Below are 20,053 nucleotides of genomic sequence, written 5' to 3' on the forward strand. Positions count from 1 at the left end.
AGCTTAAAAACCTAGCAAAGGGTCTAAATAATACGATGCCACCAGTGTATTCGACTCCTTGCTGCAAACTTGAAGGGTAATCCAAAAGTAAACCACGGAAAGTCGAAAATCTGACGATTTATTATGCCAGTTGTGTACCTCACGGTGGAAATCCGCAGAGCGCAGTGGTTGCTAGAGGGAGTATGTCCGCATTGGATCGGCCTGGTTGTGACTTCATTTACCGTACGTTACGAAGAACGGGGACAGCATACCGAGAATGCGGCTTTCTATTTGACTCACTCGCTCACATCGCTGAAAGCTAGCCCGTGTGTAGCGGCATGCTACGCTCGTCAGCAGCGTGGCCGTGGGATGTTGACGAGGATTTGTGTATTTATTATGCGGCCGATCATGTTGTCATGATCGACTGCAGGGGTATGGAAAGCTACATGTGCAACCCACATTTAATGACTCGCGAAGTACTGGTACACTATTAAAGAGTACCGAAGTGATTATGTCAAAGTCTTGGGATATAGTGATAGCTATTGGGATGGATCCAGGTATTTGCGTGCATACTCTGGCAAGGTGATATTGTTTAGAACCACTTTCTATGGCAATGAATGGCTATGACATCACACTGTGGTACTCTGTCGGTACGCCTATTATGATTTTTTTATTTCCAAAACATTTTCAAAAGTGGGGGGTCCTCTTCCGGGTTTCATGAGCTAACAAAAAAGGGGTCTTCTTTCTCACACTGCACTTTCGGGTTTCTTCAGAGCTGACAAGAAAAAAAAAAAAAAAGGTCCTCAGCGCAAAAAAAAAAACGGCCTTACCGCGCTCAAAGGTTTCATTCTATTCATTTCTACTGCCACTTCCGAGGTAAAAAAAAAGGGTGCCGGGGGGCCCAAAGTGGTGACACCCTATGTATTCCTATGTAAGGGTGCAAAAAAGTTAAAGGGAACGCAAACCCAAAGTGAAATGTGGATTGAGTATATCAGTGAAAGTTAGAGCAAAATCGGACAATCGATGCAAAAGTTATGAATTCTTAAAGTTTTGGTGTTAGAACCGCTGGATGAGGAGACTACTAGAGGTTATGACGTATGAGTGGACAACACTATAAAGAAAATATAAAAGGAATTCCACAAAATTTACTTTTCTAGCAAAATAAAAGCGTGCTGGACTAACCGCAGTCAGAAAGCAGGGGGAATAATTGCTACCCCTAACATATTCCAGTATCAAGTTGATGGAATGTGTAATTTTCATGAGAAATGAATTTTTACTGAATTCCCTTTTTATTTTCTTTATATTGTAGCCCACTCATACGTCATAACCTCTAGTAGTCTCCTTACCCAGCAGTTCCAACACCAAAACTTTAAAAATTCATAACTTTTGCATCGATTGCCAGATTTTTCTCAAACTTTCACTGATGTGTTCTACTAATGTTACTGCTTTCACTCAATCCACATTGCTCTTTGGGTTTGAGTTCCCTTTAAGGGGGTGAGCCCCCTGGCCCCCAGTTCCGCCGGCCCTGAAAACATTCAGACACTAGATTTAAATGGCATCTTGACTGGCTTTTGAAGAAGTGGTGCATTATGATTAGCGATAACCGTCCCGAATGTAATGTTGTCACCTGCTGTATACCATACTGGGATATGCTTGCAAATTCAACAAAGCATTTTATGTTTTATATAGTAATATACATCAAGAGCTCTTCTTTCTTTTTAATCCGTCAATAAGAATTAATGTCAGCTATTCTCGAGATTGCAAGATATCTTCTAAATTAACTTTACGATTTTCTGTGTTTGTGACAAAAATAAAACTACTTATTGTCCGACACTATCAGGATTAGCATTCGTCACTGTGTATGGGCATCAATTTCTGTATACTAATAATATTGTGTTTATTTTGTAAGCCGTAATACAAAGACAATACGTTCCTAGGGCACTATATACAGCATAAATACAACTGCATCATCGTTTTTCTGTCATTCTACTCATTAACCCTTTGTGTGTTATAGTGCATGCCGACTGCCATAGAAAACCCCGGAGCGATATACAAACTCTCGATGAAAGTCCCTTAGCTGGCACTTAGAAGATCAGATTTACAGAAACGTGTGACATGAGTATCAATAATGTCCACAAGATAATAATAACAGTGAGACTCTTATAAAGCGCACATTTCTACCTAAAAAAGATACTCAAGGCGCTATAGAGCAGAGTACATATTGTGTCACGTTACAACAGTAAAATGATAAGACAATAAACCAACAAACAAAAGTCCTATATACGTACACACATACAGATATACAATATTTTCAATTCAAATGAAAAATATATGTCTTGAGATTCTTTTTGAAACTATCAATGGAAGATGCTTCTCTAAGAGATTTTGGTAGGCCATTCCATAGTTTTTGGGCCCATGAAAAAGCCCGATCCCCCCAATTATGCTTGATTCGAGGTACCTGTAATTTTAGCGAGTTTGATGAACGGAGATTTATGGTGGTTGGTGAAGATGAAGAGTATTTTGAAGGTAGACAGGGGCAAATTTACGCAATGTACGGTAAACAAGAAGAAGAAACTTGAAGTTAATACGTTTTTCTACAGGAAGCCAGTGTAATAGGGACCGAAGTATTGGGGTATATGCACAGTTTTCTTCTTGAAAGTAAGTAATCTAGCGACACAATTCTGAAGACGTTGCAGTTTTCTGAGTTCTTTTTGTGGAAGGCTGCAAAACAGAATTGCAGAAATCTAGACGAGACGAAATAAGAGCATGCATCAGTTTTTCTGCTGCTGATCTAGTTAAATATCTCCGAATTGAGCCCAGGTTACGCAAATGAAATCTTACAGATTGGGATACATATGAAATGTGGTCTTTGAATGTCAGATTTGCATCATAAACAACACCAAGATTACGAACTTTGTTCGAAGGCTTGATATTACTATTGCCAATTCTAACAAAACATGTATCAGAATTCACTTTAGACAACATCTGTTTGGATCCTTACTGTCATTAAATTTGAGACCATTTCTTTCCATCCATGCCTTAACATCATCAATACATAATTCCAATCGTTTTACAGCTTCAGTGAGTTCAGCCCTGGTTGGTGAAAAGGATACAAATATTTGTATATCATCTGCATAACAGTGATACTGAATGTCGTGTCTTTCAAAAATGTGTCTAATCCTCGAAAGATGTGAAAATAGAAGTGGTCCACCTACAGACCCTTGCGGGACTCCGCAAGTAAGTGCAGCCGGATCAGAGCTACTGTCATTGATCTTAACATATTGTGAACGGTTGACCAGTGACCACTAAGGTAAGATTGAAACCACTCTAATGCAAGTCCTGTGACACCAACTTGCAGATCTGAGAGTCTGGGTGAGAATGGAATGGTCAACAGAATATCATTAAGATAAACCATTAACAATGCCGATAACATCAAGCTTCAGAAAAATTATCATTTGGTCTTTAGATTTCTTCATTTCTTTTACTATGATTGGCCTAACATCATTATAAATAGAAGATCAAGAAAGGAACTCGAGTTAGGTAATAAAAAAAGAAAGAAAAATGATACTTGTTCGTAGCACTACTTATCGTATGAACTGATAAGATAATTATGAATAATAAAAGTTTTGTTGGTTTTGAATCCAAAAGACTTAGTATAGTTATCAAATAAAACTATATATGACAGCCGCCATTACAATGGGGGAAAATCAGACTACAGACCTTTTAAAGTCTTTACATATGGTGATAGACTTCCAGGTGGACTTTGCCCACAAGTTCTCATGACGGATATGGTACCGAATCATTTTGTCATTCCAGCAATTGTTGCAAATTTTGCTTTTGATAGGTTCATCATGGACACAGATCATTACAACCCCATAATGACTTGACTTTCTCTCTTTTCAATAAAGGGAAATCCGAACAGTCGACGTCAGTGTGGAACTCACATGTGGTGATAACTTTATCACTGCATCTTATTTGCATTATGTATTCGTCAATAAATATTTAATTATCTCTCTTGAATTCCGTGAATTCGGGTGAAACAATCGATTTCAAAGACTCTTTCTTTCGACTTCTTAAAAGAAAAATCTCTCAGTCCTACTTCTTTGAAGTTATTTGATATGTTGAATCAACATGAATGAGAAGTTGAATTGAAATTTAATGCCGGTAATTGTTTTTAAATTATTCTTGACCGTCTACTACATGAATATCGAGTAGTAAGTATACACCACTGATCAATCAGAAAGAAAAATTTGGTGCACGTAGAGCTTACCATAGCTAAATACCGGCTTTTTCCCTCACGGTACGGTTATTGCTGCACCCTTGTAACGGTGGAATGAAGCCGATATCATACGCACAGTGATAGTACGCGCCTGCGTTACAAGGGCTTCCCAGTACGTGGTAATTCTCTGATTGCAAACATGGCGACTACCAGGGACGCCGTAGCTAAGAAGTCGTCTAGCAGCGATAATATAATGCTAGATCTACAAAACCAGCTTCGCACGGCTAAGATCAATGTCCCCGACTTATCAACCCTTGCTCAAAAAGGAGAGGAAAAGGTAAGCATTGAAATTTGAGTGGTTAGGCCACCGGAACCGCGTGTATTATCTAACGTTTCATAGCTATATATCTACAACCCTTGGTCTAGATCATAAACCTTCGTCCCAACTTCGTCCGTACAAAGCGTACGGTAGCTCTTGTCAGTCGCTGTACCCGCAGAACTAGAAGTCGCGACAGGTTTTGACCGGAAGATCGGTCTGTAATTAATAGACTGTATCTTGTTGGCGGCAATGGGGCAGGGATATGTTTACGGAATGTATACGGAATCCCCTCCTATAGAAAGCCGTAAAAATTTAAAGTAAAAAAAAAAATGATAAAAGATTCCTGTGGACAGACCGACGAGACAGATTTTTCTGTCTGCAACATGCTGGTCTGTGCTTCGCACGGAAGCACGGGGCGGCACCGGCGTCTTCTCTTGTGTCGCACGGGCCAAATTTCACCATACATTTTGTAGAATCTATGTGATGAACGTGATACCACTGGCACTGCACTGCGAACTGTACCAAAACAAACAGGGTCCGGGCGGCGCTAGCCCCTGCTCTACCATAAAACATAGCCCCTAACAGTAACAATTAGACCCTCGCCTCCTAGACAGAAAGATCCGACCGTCCGGATGACTCTTTTATATTTTGCCATTTACGCTGTCCTCCGAGACAGACGGAAGGTATCAGTACCCATTGCTGTGTGGATATTCTTAACCACTGTCTCTATGGAAAATTGGGTGAGGTACATGTACCTCACCCTTCTCGATTGCATCTAGTACACGGCCCTAGGTCGGCAAATTTAAGCTTGTATAGTGAAATTAATTATTTAAGAATACACTACACTCACCAGATTAATGAATAATCCAACATTTTGGTAGAATTTTCAACATAAAACACACATCAACCAGCCCGTCGCGTCGTCACGTTCAAACTGCAGAAACGTACAGTATGAATCTATTAGCCAATCACATGCGAGGTAGTTTCTACGTGTTTTTTTAACTAAAACACGTACCTCGCATGTGATTGGCTTACAGATTCAATATGGCGACTTACAGCTAGCGAACGGCGGTGTTGCTATATGGATAAAATCTCTGCGTTATAACCGAGTTACAGTGAGTATTTCGATTGCACAATGTGAGAAATTTACCCCAAATATTGCTGCATAAATGTGTCATGTCATATCTACCTTGTTTGAATGTAAAAAAGCTGTCTAAAATTTGGTTTATCGTAACATTTGATCTGTGCGCGACTGCTCCACACAGGAGTCGTAATCATTGACTTCGGTCTGTATATGGAGGGGATCCGTGAAGCCAGACGCAGTCTCCGCGGAGCATTCCCCGACAGACAGATACAGACCGACCTTTCGGTCAACTCGCCTCCTAGACAAGTCCTACCCTAGTCGGTTTTTCAAAGTAAGGCCAAGAGGCTAAGCCAAGGTCCAGGAGCTGGCGTCTTCTCTTGTCGCACAGGCCAAGTTTCAGTCACTTTCACCATACATTTTGTCGAATCTATGTTATGAATATGAACGTGATACCACTGTGAACTACCATAACAAACAGGCCGGGCGGCGCTAGCCCGCGCTCTACCATAGCCCCTAACAATTACTGAATTAGACCCTCCTAGTCGGTTTTTTCAAAGTAAGGGAGCCGACTTTTTATTTGTTATTTGATGATGTGATGGCCACATTTTCGGAATGGTGCCACTTCCGGAGTTAACATTAACAATCAGTTGATCTAAAAAAAAACACAAAACAACAAAGAGTAGATCAGAGCCTAACGTCAATTACCATATACTGTAAAAGTGGATATTTTCGCGCGAGTAATTTTTCGCGCCCAGCCGGGTAAGATGGAATTCCCCTTGTTTTTTAATTCCGTGTTTTTTATTTCCATGGGATCAGGACATTAACTACTGAGACATGTATGGCATGCAAAAATATTCGCCTGCTTATTTTCGCGCTAGTGTCTGGTTGCGTGAAATACGCGAAAATTCCCACACCGCGAAAATTTCCACTTTTACAGTAGTCGCCTGAACATGATTTGTGCCATGTTTTGCTCATTCTCAGTGTGAAAAAGTTCTAATATTGGCGTAATTTCAAAGCTTAATTTCTCGAGATAGGATCATCATTTCGTCATGAAATTTGAAATATGTCTTCATAACATAATTCTCTTTCGTATGAAATTGTTCATAATCGGCTTTTGAAAGAATGTCAAAAGTTAGAAAAATACTCCAGACACCCTAATGTTATGAATATGAACGTGATACCACTGTTAACTACCATAACAAACGGACCGGGTGGCGCTAGCCCGCGCTCTACCATAGCCCCTAACAATTAGACCCTCCTAGTCGGTTTTTTCAAAGTAAGGGAGCCGACTTTTTATTTGTTATTTGATGATGTGATGGCCACATTTTCGGAATGGTGCCACTTCCGGAGTTAACATTAACAATCAGTTGATCTAAAAACAAAGCAAAACAACAAAGAGTAGATCAGAGCCTAACGTCAATTACCATATACTGTAAAAGTGGATATCTTCGCGCGAGTAATTTTTTGCGCCCGGCCGGGTAAGATGGAATTCCCCTTGTTTTTTAATTCCGTGTTTTTTATTTCCATGGGATCAGTACATTAACTACTGAGACATGTATGGCATGCAAAAATATTCGCCTGCTTATTTTCGCGCTAGTGTCTGGTTGCGTGAAATACGCGAAAATTCCCACACCGCGAAAATTTCCACTTTTACAGTAGTCGCCTGAACATGATTTGTGCCGTGTTTTGCTCATTCTCAGTGTGAAAAAGTTCTAATATTGGCGTAATTTCAAAGCTTAATTTCTCGAGATAGGATCATCATTTCGTCATGAAATTTGAAATATGTCTTCATAACATAATTCTCTTTCGTATGAAATTGTTCATAATCAGCTTTTGAAAGAATTTCAAAAGTTAAAAAAATACTCCAGACACCCTAATGTTATGAATATGAACGTGATACCACTGTTAACTACCATAACAAACGGACCGGATGGCGCTAGCCCGCGCTCTACCATAGCCCCTAACAATTAGACCCTCCTAGTCGGTTTTTTCAAAGTAAGGGAGCCGACTTTTTATTTGTTATTTGATGATGTGATGGCCACATTTTCGGAATGGTGCCACTTCCGGAGTTAACATTAACAATCAATTGATCTAAAAAAAAAGCAAAACAACAAAGAGTAGATCAGAGCCTAACGTCAATTACCATATACTGTAAAAGTGGATATTTTCGCGCGAGTAATTTTTCGCGCCCGGCCGGGTAAGATGGAATTCCCCTTGTTTTTTAATTCCGTGTTTTTTATTTCCATGGGATCAGGACATTAACTACTGAGACATGTATGGCATGCAAAAATATTCGCCTGCTTATTTTCGCGCTAGTGTCTGGTTGCGTGAAATACGCGAAAATTCCCACACCGCGAAAATTTCCACTTTTACAGTAGTCGCCTGAACATGATTTGTGCCGTGTTTTGCTCATTCTCAGTGTGAAAAAGTTCTAATATTGGCGTAATTTCAAAGCTTAATTTCTCGAGATAGGATCATCATTTCGTCATGAAATTTGAAATATGTCTTCATAACATAATTCTCTTTCGTATGAAATTGTTCATAATCGGCTTTTGAAAGAATGTCAAAAGTTAGAAAAATACTCCAGACACCCTAATGTTATGAATATGAACGTGATACCACTGTTAACTACCATAACAAACGGACCGGGTGGCGCTAGCCCGCGCTCTACCATAGCCCCTAACAATTAGACCCTCCTAGTCGGTTTTTTCAAAGTGAGGGAGCCGACTTTTTATTTGCTATTTGATGATGTGATGGCCACATTTTCAGAATGGTGCCACTTCCGGAGTTAACATTAACAATCAGTTGATCTAAAAACAAAGCAAAACAACAAAGAGTAGATCAGAGCCTAACGTCAATTACCATATACTGTAAAAGTGGATATTTTCGCGCGAGTAATTTTTCGCGCCCGGCCGGGTAAGATGGAATTCCCCTTGTTTTTTAATTCCATGTTTTTTATTTCCATGGGATCAGGACATTAACTACTGAGACATATATGGCATGCAAAAATATTCGCCAGCTTATTTTCGCGCCAGTGTCTGGTTGCGTGAAATGTGCGAAAATTCCCACACCGCGAAAATTTCCACTTTTACAGTAGTTGCCACTTGTGTGCATTTCTGTAATATGCACTCCTGGGTTGGCGAACTAATGATAGGCACTGAATTAGTTTTGCCACCCATAGTGCGCCATGTATTATGCATGTACAGGCCTCGAATTAACCGACGGCCACCGACGGCCATGGCCGTTGGTGCCCCTCTCGTTGGCCGCAATGCCTTTTGTTTTTTGATCAAAGTTACGGCCAAAAAAAATTTAGAATGAAAGTTATTATTTATGACGTATGATATGCCCTTTCTCAAAGTCTCTTAAATAAGCTTGAACAACTTTCCTGATCTCAAATATCATACCTTCAGTTCACTCGCATCCCAATATATCTGATTCAAACTCAAAGTATCTTTCCGAGGTACGAGACGACGTGTACGTACATGTACGCCCGACCGGCTTTTACCGTCCCGACTGCCTCCGCAGCGCAGCGGCCGCGAGTATGTATTAGCTAGGCAGCGCATATTCAGATAGAGTAGTAAAGAGTGAACACCAAGTTCACCAAGAAAAAAGAAAAATCCCACGATGCCAAGGTGTGCCAGACTGGGGAATGGGGAGGGGTGGAGAGAGAGAGAGAGACCAATCAACAGAAGAAACTGCGCGTACTGGCGCATTCTTGGAGGTCATGAACTGTCTGTCACAGACTAATCATAGCAATCTACACGTGCACGCAAATTCCTTTGCCTTGTGGTTTTGCCAGCCAGTTGTCGGAATGTGCTTTGAAGTTTCATGGCAGCCTGGCCTGGCTGGCCTGAAAGGGTGTCGAGTTTCAATCAATACCTACTGTTGTTTTATTCCTGTTTTAAAAAATGTCGTTTCACCTGATAGAAACGCGGAGATCGGGAATGTGTTACAGCTGTAGGGAAGAGGTTTCTGTTGTGTGTTGCACTTTGTGTGTGTGTGTGTGTGTGTGTGTGTGTGTGTGTGTTTGTTTGTTTTTCTCGGTTTGTTTTTCTTCTTTCTTTTTTCATAAACACCAAACATGCCCTTTCCAATGTGGCCTTGGTGCCCCTCTGACTGACTTAAGTGCCCTGGCCTCTTGGAAAAAGTGCCCTTTTCTAAATGGCCTTGCCCCTCCAAAATCCTATTTCGAGGCCTGCATGTATGTTGTAGATTCTACACACACTTCAATGTAGGAACTAGGATGCACTGTGCATCATCGCGCTTGAAAAACTCTGTTAATCTGCCACCTGAAATCCATTCGAATAAAGAACATTCTTGCATTAAAAATGGTTTTGTCACCTGTTACATATGATAAAATACATTTGGATTACAATTACGAGTTTATTTGTGTTTTTATGGAGGAAAAAGGTGAATTAGGAATGTCTTTTGAGAGCAGTGAAAATCCGTCGCCCTGGCTTATCTCCAATCACGGCGTGCGTTACATGCAATGTGAATGTCTGGCGACTTTAGGTAGTGGCGACTTAATGGTAATTGATGTTAGTTAACATTTTTTGGTGTCACTTCTGGGGTTAATCAGTTGACAAGCGAAAAGAAAACAACAAGGGCTTACAAAAAGGAAAGTCTCCAAAAGAAAGACCATGTACAGGGTTTTTAAAGAAATGAAAAGGGAACTCAACCCAATCGCATTATTCTTATTTTAAAAAAAAACTCTTCAAAAAAGCTGCTAAGACATACAATTTCCTGTTCGTTTTATGATTCCAAACTTTAGCATATAAGGTAGAAGAAGACTTGCTCTTTCAGAAAATATGAAAAACTCAAGATTGGCTAGATTGACCCATTTCACCTACATTGTATTTTCAGTTCTCACACAAAATCAGTGCCTGCGACTTTTTGGTTTTGTAATGCACAGTCACACATTATGTACTTTTGAATTCATCTCCCTCAATTTTAAAACTGTTAAAACAGATAAATTGAAAACAGATATATATTCAACAAAACAAAAATTCTACGTCCAATTGATTTCCAAACTTTCCTCCAAATTGCAATATACTGCAAGAGATTGACAGCTTATAACAGGGTAATTTCAGCATTTCCCACATTTTGCACTGCATGACACTTCTTTGTGTGACTGTGTAATGTAATGGGAAAAATGGAAAAATCAAAATAGATGTTTATGTATTTTATTTCATCAGTTCTCGTCTGTTGTCTTCCAAGCCAGAAATGCATTGATTTTGCAGTGTTGTTGTTTCTTATTTTTCCCTCCCATCACGAGTAAATATGGAATGTGTTGATCAAAGTTGGTTTGATATCAGAAAATGTAAGGCTGTATTGCAGGAAGCCTTCAGTTTGTTTTTCACATTATAGATGCCTCTTGAAATGTTTTGAAAATCTTCTGCTTGATTCCACATGAGTGGATGATTATCAGTTGTCTTTCTGCTATCATCTCTGCACGTATGGTTGGTGCTCTATTCAAGACATTCCAACCCACCTCCACCTTGAGACATCCGTAGGCGTTGTGGCGTATAGACCGGGATCTTAACATCTCTCACAAAGCGAGATTTTTTTCTCTTTTCTTTTCTTTTCTTTTCTCTTCTCCACTTATTAATAAGCTTAGCAGGAAACATAGAAGCATCCGCACATACTGTTTACATTTTCCATCACACGCTCTTTAAACATTGGGATTTTTATGTACACATTTTGCCTGCGAAGGAATTACCAACAACTTTTCAACACAACACATGTTCAAAACAAACCATTTGGTTAATATTTGTACATAATTCACTCGGCAGAGTGATTTATACTTATCACTGTCCACGTGGCTATTAGTTTTTGCTAAAGATACAAGTATGTTTACAAGACTGCAAACAGTAGAATGATATGCCCCTTCCCAATTCAGACTGCATCTCTTCAAATGTATTCAAACATAAATTACAGTCATTCTTCTTAAATTCTTTCTTTTTTATTCCAAGTTATTTGTTAAGGAGAGGCTGAGGAAAATCAGAAGATAGATAATGAAGTGCAGTGATACTTGAGTAATACGTGTAGTTCTGAAGAAGAGAGAGACAGAGAGATGGGGGACAGACAGACCAACAGACACAATGTATGAGAACATGAAGGGAATCGGGGGGGGGGGGGGGGGGACTGATTTTCAGGGCATCATGGTTTGAAATGTCATATCAATGTAAAAAATACCTTGATGTGCCATAACTAACGGTAAGTTGGTTCAAATCTGTTTGTCACACTTCTGAAGATTGAACATGTACAGCTCTGTTCAAACACATTTTTTGTAGAAGTGTAATGGCAAATACTCATACATGTCCGCTGCATCATACTTCTTTTGCAGCTTGTCGAGAGATTCTTGTCAGAAAGTGTTGAGGTCAAAGGAGAAACGGGTGAAGTCCTTCAAAGTCAGCTATATATTGGTAAGTATTGCGTTCCATGCAGCATTACTTCAATTTGTGCTATCATTGCTTCTTCGTGTGGATACTAATGCCATTATCTAATTAACAAAGAAACTGCATTTGTGTATATTGTAGAAAAAAAGTCAATGTTTTACAAGTCTAATTGCATAGCTACCCAGCTTGCTATGTTATCGGAAAGAGTGTATCAATGACAGCCCCAGTTTTCAATACATTTTGTGGTAGTCTCGCTGTCTGTCTCTCTTTAATCTGAAATGTTTGTTTGTATTCTCCGTGTCTTATACATGTAATTGATTAACAAGTGAGAATAAATATTACATCATTATTTTTCTTAATACCTTACAGCTGCTTTCTGGGGATTCCATGATGTCATCAAAGGTTTGCTAGAAGGGGGAGCAGACATAAATTTTCAAAACAAGAACACATTGTGGACACCACTTCACGCTGCAGCATTCCAGGAACATGGCAAGGTGACCTTTTACATCGGTGAAGTTAATAGGCTTTCCCATAGGAAGAATAATTGATGGTATTATTGTTGATAGAACAAGTTCAAAATTAATGGTGTGGTCTATATATATATATATTAGACATTCTTTTGAACTATATTATAGACATCATATTATTGAATTTATAACTTTGTATTACAGACATTCTTTCAGCTACTATATGGTCTTCTGAATAGTTTGATGGTTACATTCACATTCATTTTGAGTAGTACAGTATCAATGAGAAGGCTCCTGAATGTGCACCATGTTCCCTGCAGTCATAAGGAAATCTGAATAGAGACAGAATGATTCTATACGGAGGAATTTGTAATGAACAGATATTTGTAAAAGCCATCACACTTATCTGTACTGCTGTAATGGTAACAATCCAGCTGTTTTTACCACTAAACGATAAATATAAGCAACAGTTCTGCACAAGGAACATTGATGCACTCACGTGACATGGTATTTTCCAAGATATTGCTCTCAGGGAAAATACAGTTGTGATACGAACTATGAACATGATCTATTCCACAACCAACTCTACAAAACTGAGTGTGGACGGACCTGTTGTGAAGTCATACTAGAGTTCATTTCTTGTTTTGTCTTGTTTTCATTTGTTTTCGTGTTCTCAAGGTGGTCATGCTATTGCTACAAGAAGGAGCCCAGCCAGAATTACCAGACAGAGATGGAAGGTTGGTTCTTTAATTCAGATTCGTTGTGGGTGACATACTATGTGAGCTGTTATTTTCACGTACAGGTATTTTTGTGACTGAGGAAGTCACAGACATTTTAAGGAGATGTTGTTTTTGCGATATGACACCGCGGCTATTGTAAGCGCACTATTTACCCCAGCATTTGGCAAAATTTTGCCATGTTGTTAAGTTCACAGTACAACTGTAATTTGCAAAATTTGCAGAAATTAAACCCTTGCAAAATAACAGCTTATACAGTAGTCACCAAGCATTGACTTGAATTGTTGCAAAATACCCTTATCACTACTTGTATGTGGCTCAAAGAATCTGAATATGTGCCATATATATTGTAATAATTCTTCTGCTATTTTTCTTCAGATAACTTGGATATGCCCACAAAAGAAAGAACAGCAACAACACCTCCCAAATCAAGATTCTGTCAATGACATCATCTGTCCAGCATTGGCAAAGTACTCTAATATGTGATTTAATAACAAAAGTCATTGGAGTACCTCTTCCCTTAGGGTGAGCATAACTTGCTCGTTTCCCTGTAATGTCTTTCGTTGATTACATTAGTAACATGGAAACATGCAAGTTATGCTCAGAGTACGGTAGAGAAAGGTACATTCCATTGTCATTTGTTAATCATATTCATACTCTACCAATGATTGACAGAGGATCCATCGACAGAATCTTGGTTTGGATGTTTGCGTTTTATATGTTGTGGGTGTACCCAAGTATAGTGTACTCTGACAAAAAATAATAGAAAAAATTATAAGATATATGACACATATTTAGGTAATCACTTGGCCAAGTGAATGATATTAAGGATATTGTGAAACAGTACAAGTCAACATTTGCAAGTCAACATTTGCAGTGCATGGTTTCTTTAACTCTTGTCCACTTAAAAGCTGGTGTAGGAGCAAGTAGTCAGATTACCATGATGCTGCTTACCTTTTCTTTAGGAATATGTCACTTCAAAATCATCTATGGAGCACTTCACTGAACTTTAAAAAAAAAATGATCAATTTGTGTAGGGAGGAGAAACTCTTAGTAAGTAAAATATGTACACCATTAACCCAAAACAATGCCAGGGAGGGTAATCATCATCCACTATTTTTGCTGCAACCATCGTGGAAAGGGTGCCAAAAAAACACCACAGTATGTTTTGCAAGGGAAATGTGATGCTGGTTGAGTCGGTGTACGCGTCCTGGTGACCTCCCAATGACATTTCCCCAGTATTCATCACCTTTGCAGCCATTCATCATACTTAATAGTCAAGGTCCTGGAGAATTGCAATTAGGCACTATGCTAAAACTCTCTGTTCACTCACCCGAGACGAGTCATAGAATTAGGCTATGCATGGGTTCTGTCCAAAAAAAAAAAAAAAATTGCATTACAAAACCGGAAGCCATGATTTTTCCACTGTTAACAGTGTAGACTATATCAAATTAAGATAATGTACCAACTGTACCAACTGCATGCTTTATGTTGTTTCTCTAGTATATCTTGAAGGACAGGTCTGTTTTTTTATGAAAAAAAAAATGCAATTCCTGTTTTTAGGCCTGTTGCTTCAACTATGTAAGGAATGAGCATGTGAACACAGTGTATTTTTGGAGTGTTCGATTTATATCGAATAGTCACCATGGCAACTGCACATTTTGTTTTCCAGGGAAAATGAAGGCAGGACTAGTTTTAGAAAGGAGGAAGTATTCTTAGATTTGGATTCAAAAACAATTTTAAGTAATCAATGGGGGAAGGGCAGGATGTTTTAGTTGGACTCTGCCTGGTCGTAAATTAGATGGGGCTAGAGGTACAATGTACATGTGTATACTCAAGGGATGATTAAGGTCAATGACTCACTGGAGATGGAGAGTATTGGTAGGGGTCATTGACTGACCGGAGGTAAAGAGATATATCCCGTCACCATAGTGGAATGGGGAGGGGGTTGTGACAGCTTTGTGTATCATTACACAACAATACATATGTAAGGGAACATAATGTGTGAACGATTGTAACAGATACGCCGAGAGAGGGCGGAAGAAACAACGAAGGATGGCGACTGTCCACGGAGGACTTACGTTGACGTTTCGGTACCGAAGACCGAATTAAAGTGTTCGAAAGGCAATTCCCTGTCTGGTTCTAGTGTCATTCCCTGTTGTGCAAAGTTGTCCCCTTTCACATATAATACACTATGTGCATTGTTCTTGTTTCCCCCTTGACTGCTGCAGAACTGCCACAGACTTTGCCTCAGCATCAAACAAGATATGGGCTCATTTTGCTGCTCTTGGCTGCCCTCGTACATCCAAGCAAGATTTGATCTCAAAGGGAATCATTAAAAAGGTATAATGGTAATATAGAAAAAGAGGCATGTATTTCCATTTTTCAAGGGCAGCAAGTCCACATTATAAGTATCACTTTGGCAAAAGAAATAGCAAATGCAGAAATATTGTCAGTGAGAATTGACTTGACCATGTGCTGGCCAATATACATGTATTTCTTATTTTTTCTGTGTATGTGTTGGTTAATAGAGCCAACACAGTGCTCCCAATTACCAATAAAGATTTTACTCCTGAATATACCGGTTATCCTCTGGATTAGTGGTTTGTGAATTGTTTAATAGCGATATATTGAAAACAGGAGGAACACACATGATTATTGTCATTTGACGAGCAGCAAACAAGCTGTTGAATTTTATGCATGTAGCAGGATGGACTAGGAGGAGGGATGCATACAGTGTAGCTCTTAGAGCATGGTCAAAAAACTGACCTTTATTGCTGACCATGATACAAAAAGTAATAACAACAACAACAGAATAAGGCATTAAGGCAGTGGCACCCCAAAGACACTCTCTTACACTCCTATGTAAGGCCACAAAATGCCCCCCACCATACATGTACATAATACATTATGCAACTACAGGTATCCGTCTATGTTCTTCACGACAGGTTTCCACAGGTGGTAGTCGCCCGGGCAGCGGGTCACGTCCAGGCAGCGGCTCCAGGCCAGACAGTGGCACACGGGTGATGTCTGGAATCAGGATGGTGAGTGATGCTCAGATCGCACCCCCTTGCAACTCACTTCTATATCGAGAACAATTACACCATCCCTAAACATCTACATTTTCAAACCTTGATAAATACACTGTACTTTCATCTTGAGGCATCCTTTGAAAAACAGCGTGGAAGTGTTAAACAATGATACAGTATGATGTTACAAATGACAAAGTACTGTATACGCCGAATATTTCGCGAGGTTTTTAATTTCGCGAGTCAGGTGCTATTCGCGAAATTAAAAACACGTGAAAATATTGACTCTGATCCCGATATGAATGTGACATACGCGTACACATTTTCTCCGTTCAGTGCAGGACTCCACGATCGCGAATTTAACCACTCGCGAAATCGTCGGGAAGTCTTGATTCGCGAAAATTTAGACTCTCGAAATATATGGCGTATACAGTATTTAAAAAAATGACATGCAGTGTATTATGTACTGACATTCTATCTTAAGCTATGTTTATGCCATTGATAACTTGGGAGGGGAACGATAATGTATTTGCAAAAAGTGTGACAAGTTGGCAGGCAGAGAGATTGCAATCAGCTGTGTGGGTATCAACTATTATCCCTGGGGGCAGTGTAATGATTTTGTTGTGGTAGTACCTTCTGGCTTTCACCACCATTACAGGGCACACCCCTCTCTGAAAATAAGCCAGGTAGCAGTTGTAGTGAAAAATAAAGCAAAGTTGGAACCTGATATTATATGGCAGGTGACATACTGTAAAACACAATATTTTTGCGGCATGAAATTTTCGCGATTTGAAGCTGACAGCCTTTTTCACAGCATGAAATTTACGCAAGTTGCCTCTAACATTCAATGTGTATAGCGTAGACAAGAACTATCAAGTGCATTTTAATTTCGCGAATCTCAACTCTCGTGAAATCAAAATGCTCGTGAACATTCCTCGTTTAACAGTACTCGGTAGATTTTTAGAGAGTAGTAAATGCACAATGTTAAATTATGATATTAACCTTCTTGCTCCCGTATGGTCAATATTCTAATCATAAGCAGTAGTGTACTAAACAGTAAGTGTTCCCAGATGGTGAAGTAGGTTATGTTTCAAAAGGAGATTGACCTAGTTGAGCTTAAGTGAATTACCCATTCACCTCCCCCACCCCCCACCCCCCCCCAAAAAAAAAAAAAAAAAAATCACAGGTACCCTTGTGTGCTTGAATGTGAAAATTCTTTTCTCCCAAATTGATATATGTACATCCATTCTAAGGACAATGAGGTTTTTGTGTCATTTGAAAATCAAGTTGCGTGTCATATTTACAAAAGAAGTGTGTGATATATGGGTGGATTTTACAGACCTGGGAGGCAGACAAAGCCCACATACATACATGTCGTTTCTACTCATTTGTGGCTTATGAAATAAATCTCTGTCTCAGATTATACCATTTAATAATAAATCTCATGCTGATATATTCTTAAACTTTGTCTCAGATTATACCAGTTTGTAGTAAACCTTCTGTTGATACACTGTACATTCTTTGAATGCATTTTCTCCTCTTGCAGGCATCATACTCGAGGCCTGAGTCGGCATATGCAATCAGGCAAGATCCATTCTCCAAGCAGAAGAATAACTGTGAGTAAAAGAAAAATAAAAAACAAAAAACCCACCAACAACAACATAAATCTAAATACATTACTCCCGGAGAATCATTGACAAGCAATATTGAAATTGAATGTCTCGCTGTTCTGCTTGTGAGCTCTCCATGGTACATTGCATTCAGCACTGGTAGGTTTACTAGATGACTCGAACATCTCTTTGTATAAATAAAGAACCCAGTATGGAGACATACAAAAGCCAGCGCTTGTCTGATCAAACTTTTCAGAGTGCTAGGACCCATCATCAAGCCCAGTGAAGCAACAAAATAATCAATCTATACGACTTGTTGGAACCAGCTTACTTCCAAAGTGCATTGCTCATTGCTTTAAAAAAAAAAATGGTGCAAGACTGAGTAATTGTTCCATCACCAGGCCTAACAGACCAGAGGCAGTTAGTTGTATTTTACTATAGTAGAGGTTGGCCAGAGACTGTTTTCATGCTTCCAGCAATATCCACATAATGACTGAATCGGATATGGCTCATGACTAGCTTTACATATTAAAAAGTCTTTTAATGAGTTATGATCCAAGCAATGCACAATATTGCTAGCTAAATTATGTTCTACAGATGTTTACTTAGATGTTTGATGGATTACAGTGATAGATAGATAGATAGATGTAGTTTCTTGACAGTTTTTTTTTTCTTCCTCTTATCAATGGATCGTCGTGAATAGAACATTGCAAGTACAAATTGTAGTTCCTTGTCCAGTGCCTTTAAAATAGAGTGCTAATAGTTAAGTACGGGCAGTTGTAGCTGTTCAACAATGTGTGAGTCTGACCCGGCTGTTTCCTTCCTCCAGAATCGTTGGTGGGTTGATGTGAATATCAGATAGAAATTTAATTGAATGCTGAAATCTTGTAATTTAGTTTGGATCTACCTGCAGTACAAGATGTCCCTCTCTTTTTACGATGCATACGGTATTTTGTTCATTCACACCTCCAAAGACCAGCATTTGGTTAAATAGATAGCTCTGCTTTCCCTCTGTTCTGAGTCCTGTCGTTTGATCAGCCTGAGATTTCTCCACCTTGTCTGACTCCACAGCATCTCAAATGGCTGCATTGCTCGGTGGGGACATCCTAGCTGACGAAGACTCCACCTCTCAGGCCAGACAGGCAGAGGGACAACCGGCCTTCTCTGTTTGGAGGACATGAACCCCTGTGGGTGGGACTGAGAATGTGCACAATCTTCTCTATTTCTCCTTCCTGTAACACTTACCTGGCCCAGAGGCATCATTTACCAAAATGCATGCAACTATGCATAGTTGCAAGAGAGATTGTGTGAATAGCATGCGAGGTCAAAGGGTGCTGCAGAAGATAGCATTATGTATTAGCATATCACATACCGTTAATGTTGTCATCCTCAGCACTGTTGTATGTCCACGGATATGACTCTCATGTCATTTGCACAATAGGAAGTGAAATAAAACCAACGACGTGGAAGTTGCGAGATTGAGTTATGAATTTCATCCTCACAGCATCAGATCATTGTTAGTAGCAAAACCAACATGTGTGTCACACTGTTTTAACTAGTCTTGTCACTTTAATGAAGATGAATAATTATGTTACACTGTAGTGTGACAGATGAGGATTTGTACCCTCCCTAGGCCAGACTGCAGATCTCCGAACCATTCTGAACTTGGATGAAAGACTCCTAGCTTCTGACCATGTTGGTCCTTGTTGCAGATGTCAGATTTCTCCTTTTTGTGAGGGACATGCAGTAATACGCTTTTACGCAAAGTGTGAGAGTGTTGTAAATTTCCCACAAATTTTGTTCCTAAGTTCACACACAGATAGGATTGAAGCTCTGAAATTGTAGGATAGGAAACATTGAAGGATATACCCTCCCTACCCACTATGTAAGTTCTGCTATAGCAGTGAGAGATAAGATGGCATTTTCAGGTTCCTCGGGAAGTGAAGTCTAGTGGAAAAACCAGCCTTCACATTTTGGCTCGACAGAATGTCAGTTTTCTGATGCATTTTTGCTTGTCATGAGAAGGCAGTCGCTTTGCCAGTGCTAAACACGAGAGCTGGCTGGCTACCATTCAGCAGAAATCTATGAGCCGCTGAGTTCTGCTATTTCTGTGGACAAATCATGGTGCCGTCCAAATGTGTCAGGGTATACATTACAGAGCAGAGAGTTCACTGATAGAACTCTAGCAATATTGATGTCAGCATTTCACCA

General features: G+C 39.5%; 1 protein-coding gene across 1 annotated transcript; it reads left to right on the plus strand.

Annotated features, from left to right (window-relative positions):
- Positions 1 to 4,397: 4,397 nt before the first annotated feature.
- LOC139737861 (uncharacterized) lies at positions 4,398 to 19,079 on the plus strand. Its single transcript, XM_071648530.1, has 8 exons — positions 4,398 to 4,535; positions 11,948 to 12,026; positions 12,369 to 12,493; positions 13,145 to 13,203; positions 15,435 to 15,546; positions 16,152 to 16,247; positions 17,779 to 17,848; positions 18,914 to 19,079. Exons 1-8 carry the CDS (start codon positions 4,398 to 4,400, stop codon positions 19,021 to 19,023), a joined length of 789 nt encoding a protein of 262 aa, XP_071504631.1. The 3' UTR covers positions 19,024 to 19,079.
- The last annotated feature ends 974 nt before the right edge of the window (positions 19,080 to 20,053 follow it).

The sequence above is a fragment of the Diadema antillarum genome, unplaced genomic scaffold (assembly GCF_040938485.1).
Source record: "Diadema antillarum isolate AM-2024a unplaced genomic scaffold, OU_Dant_1.0 seq00000710_RagTag, whole genome shotgun sequence".
Lineage (NCBI taxonomy): Eukaryota > Metazoa > Echinodermata > Echinoidea > Diadematoida > Diadematidae > Diadema > Diadema antillarum.

Coding starts and splice junctions, on each gene's coding strand:
- LOC139737861 (XM_071648530.1), top strand. CDS start 4,398: ATGGCGACTACCAGGGACGCCGTAGCTAAGAAGTCGTCTAGCAGCGAT. Junction 13,204..15,434: donor TTACCAGACAGAGATGGAAG/GTTGGTTCTTTA, acceptor TGACTGCTGCAG/AACTGCCACAGACTTTGCCT. Junction 16,248..17,778: donor TGATGTCTGGAATCAGGATG/GTGAGTGATGCT, acceptor CTCCTCTTGCAG/GCATCATACTCGAGGCCTGA.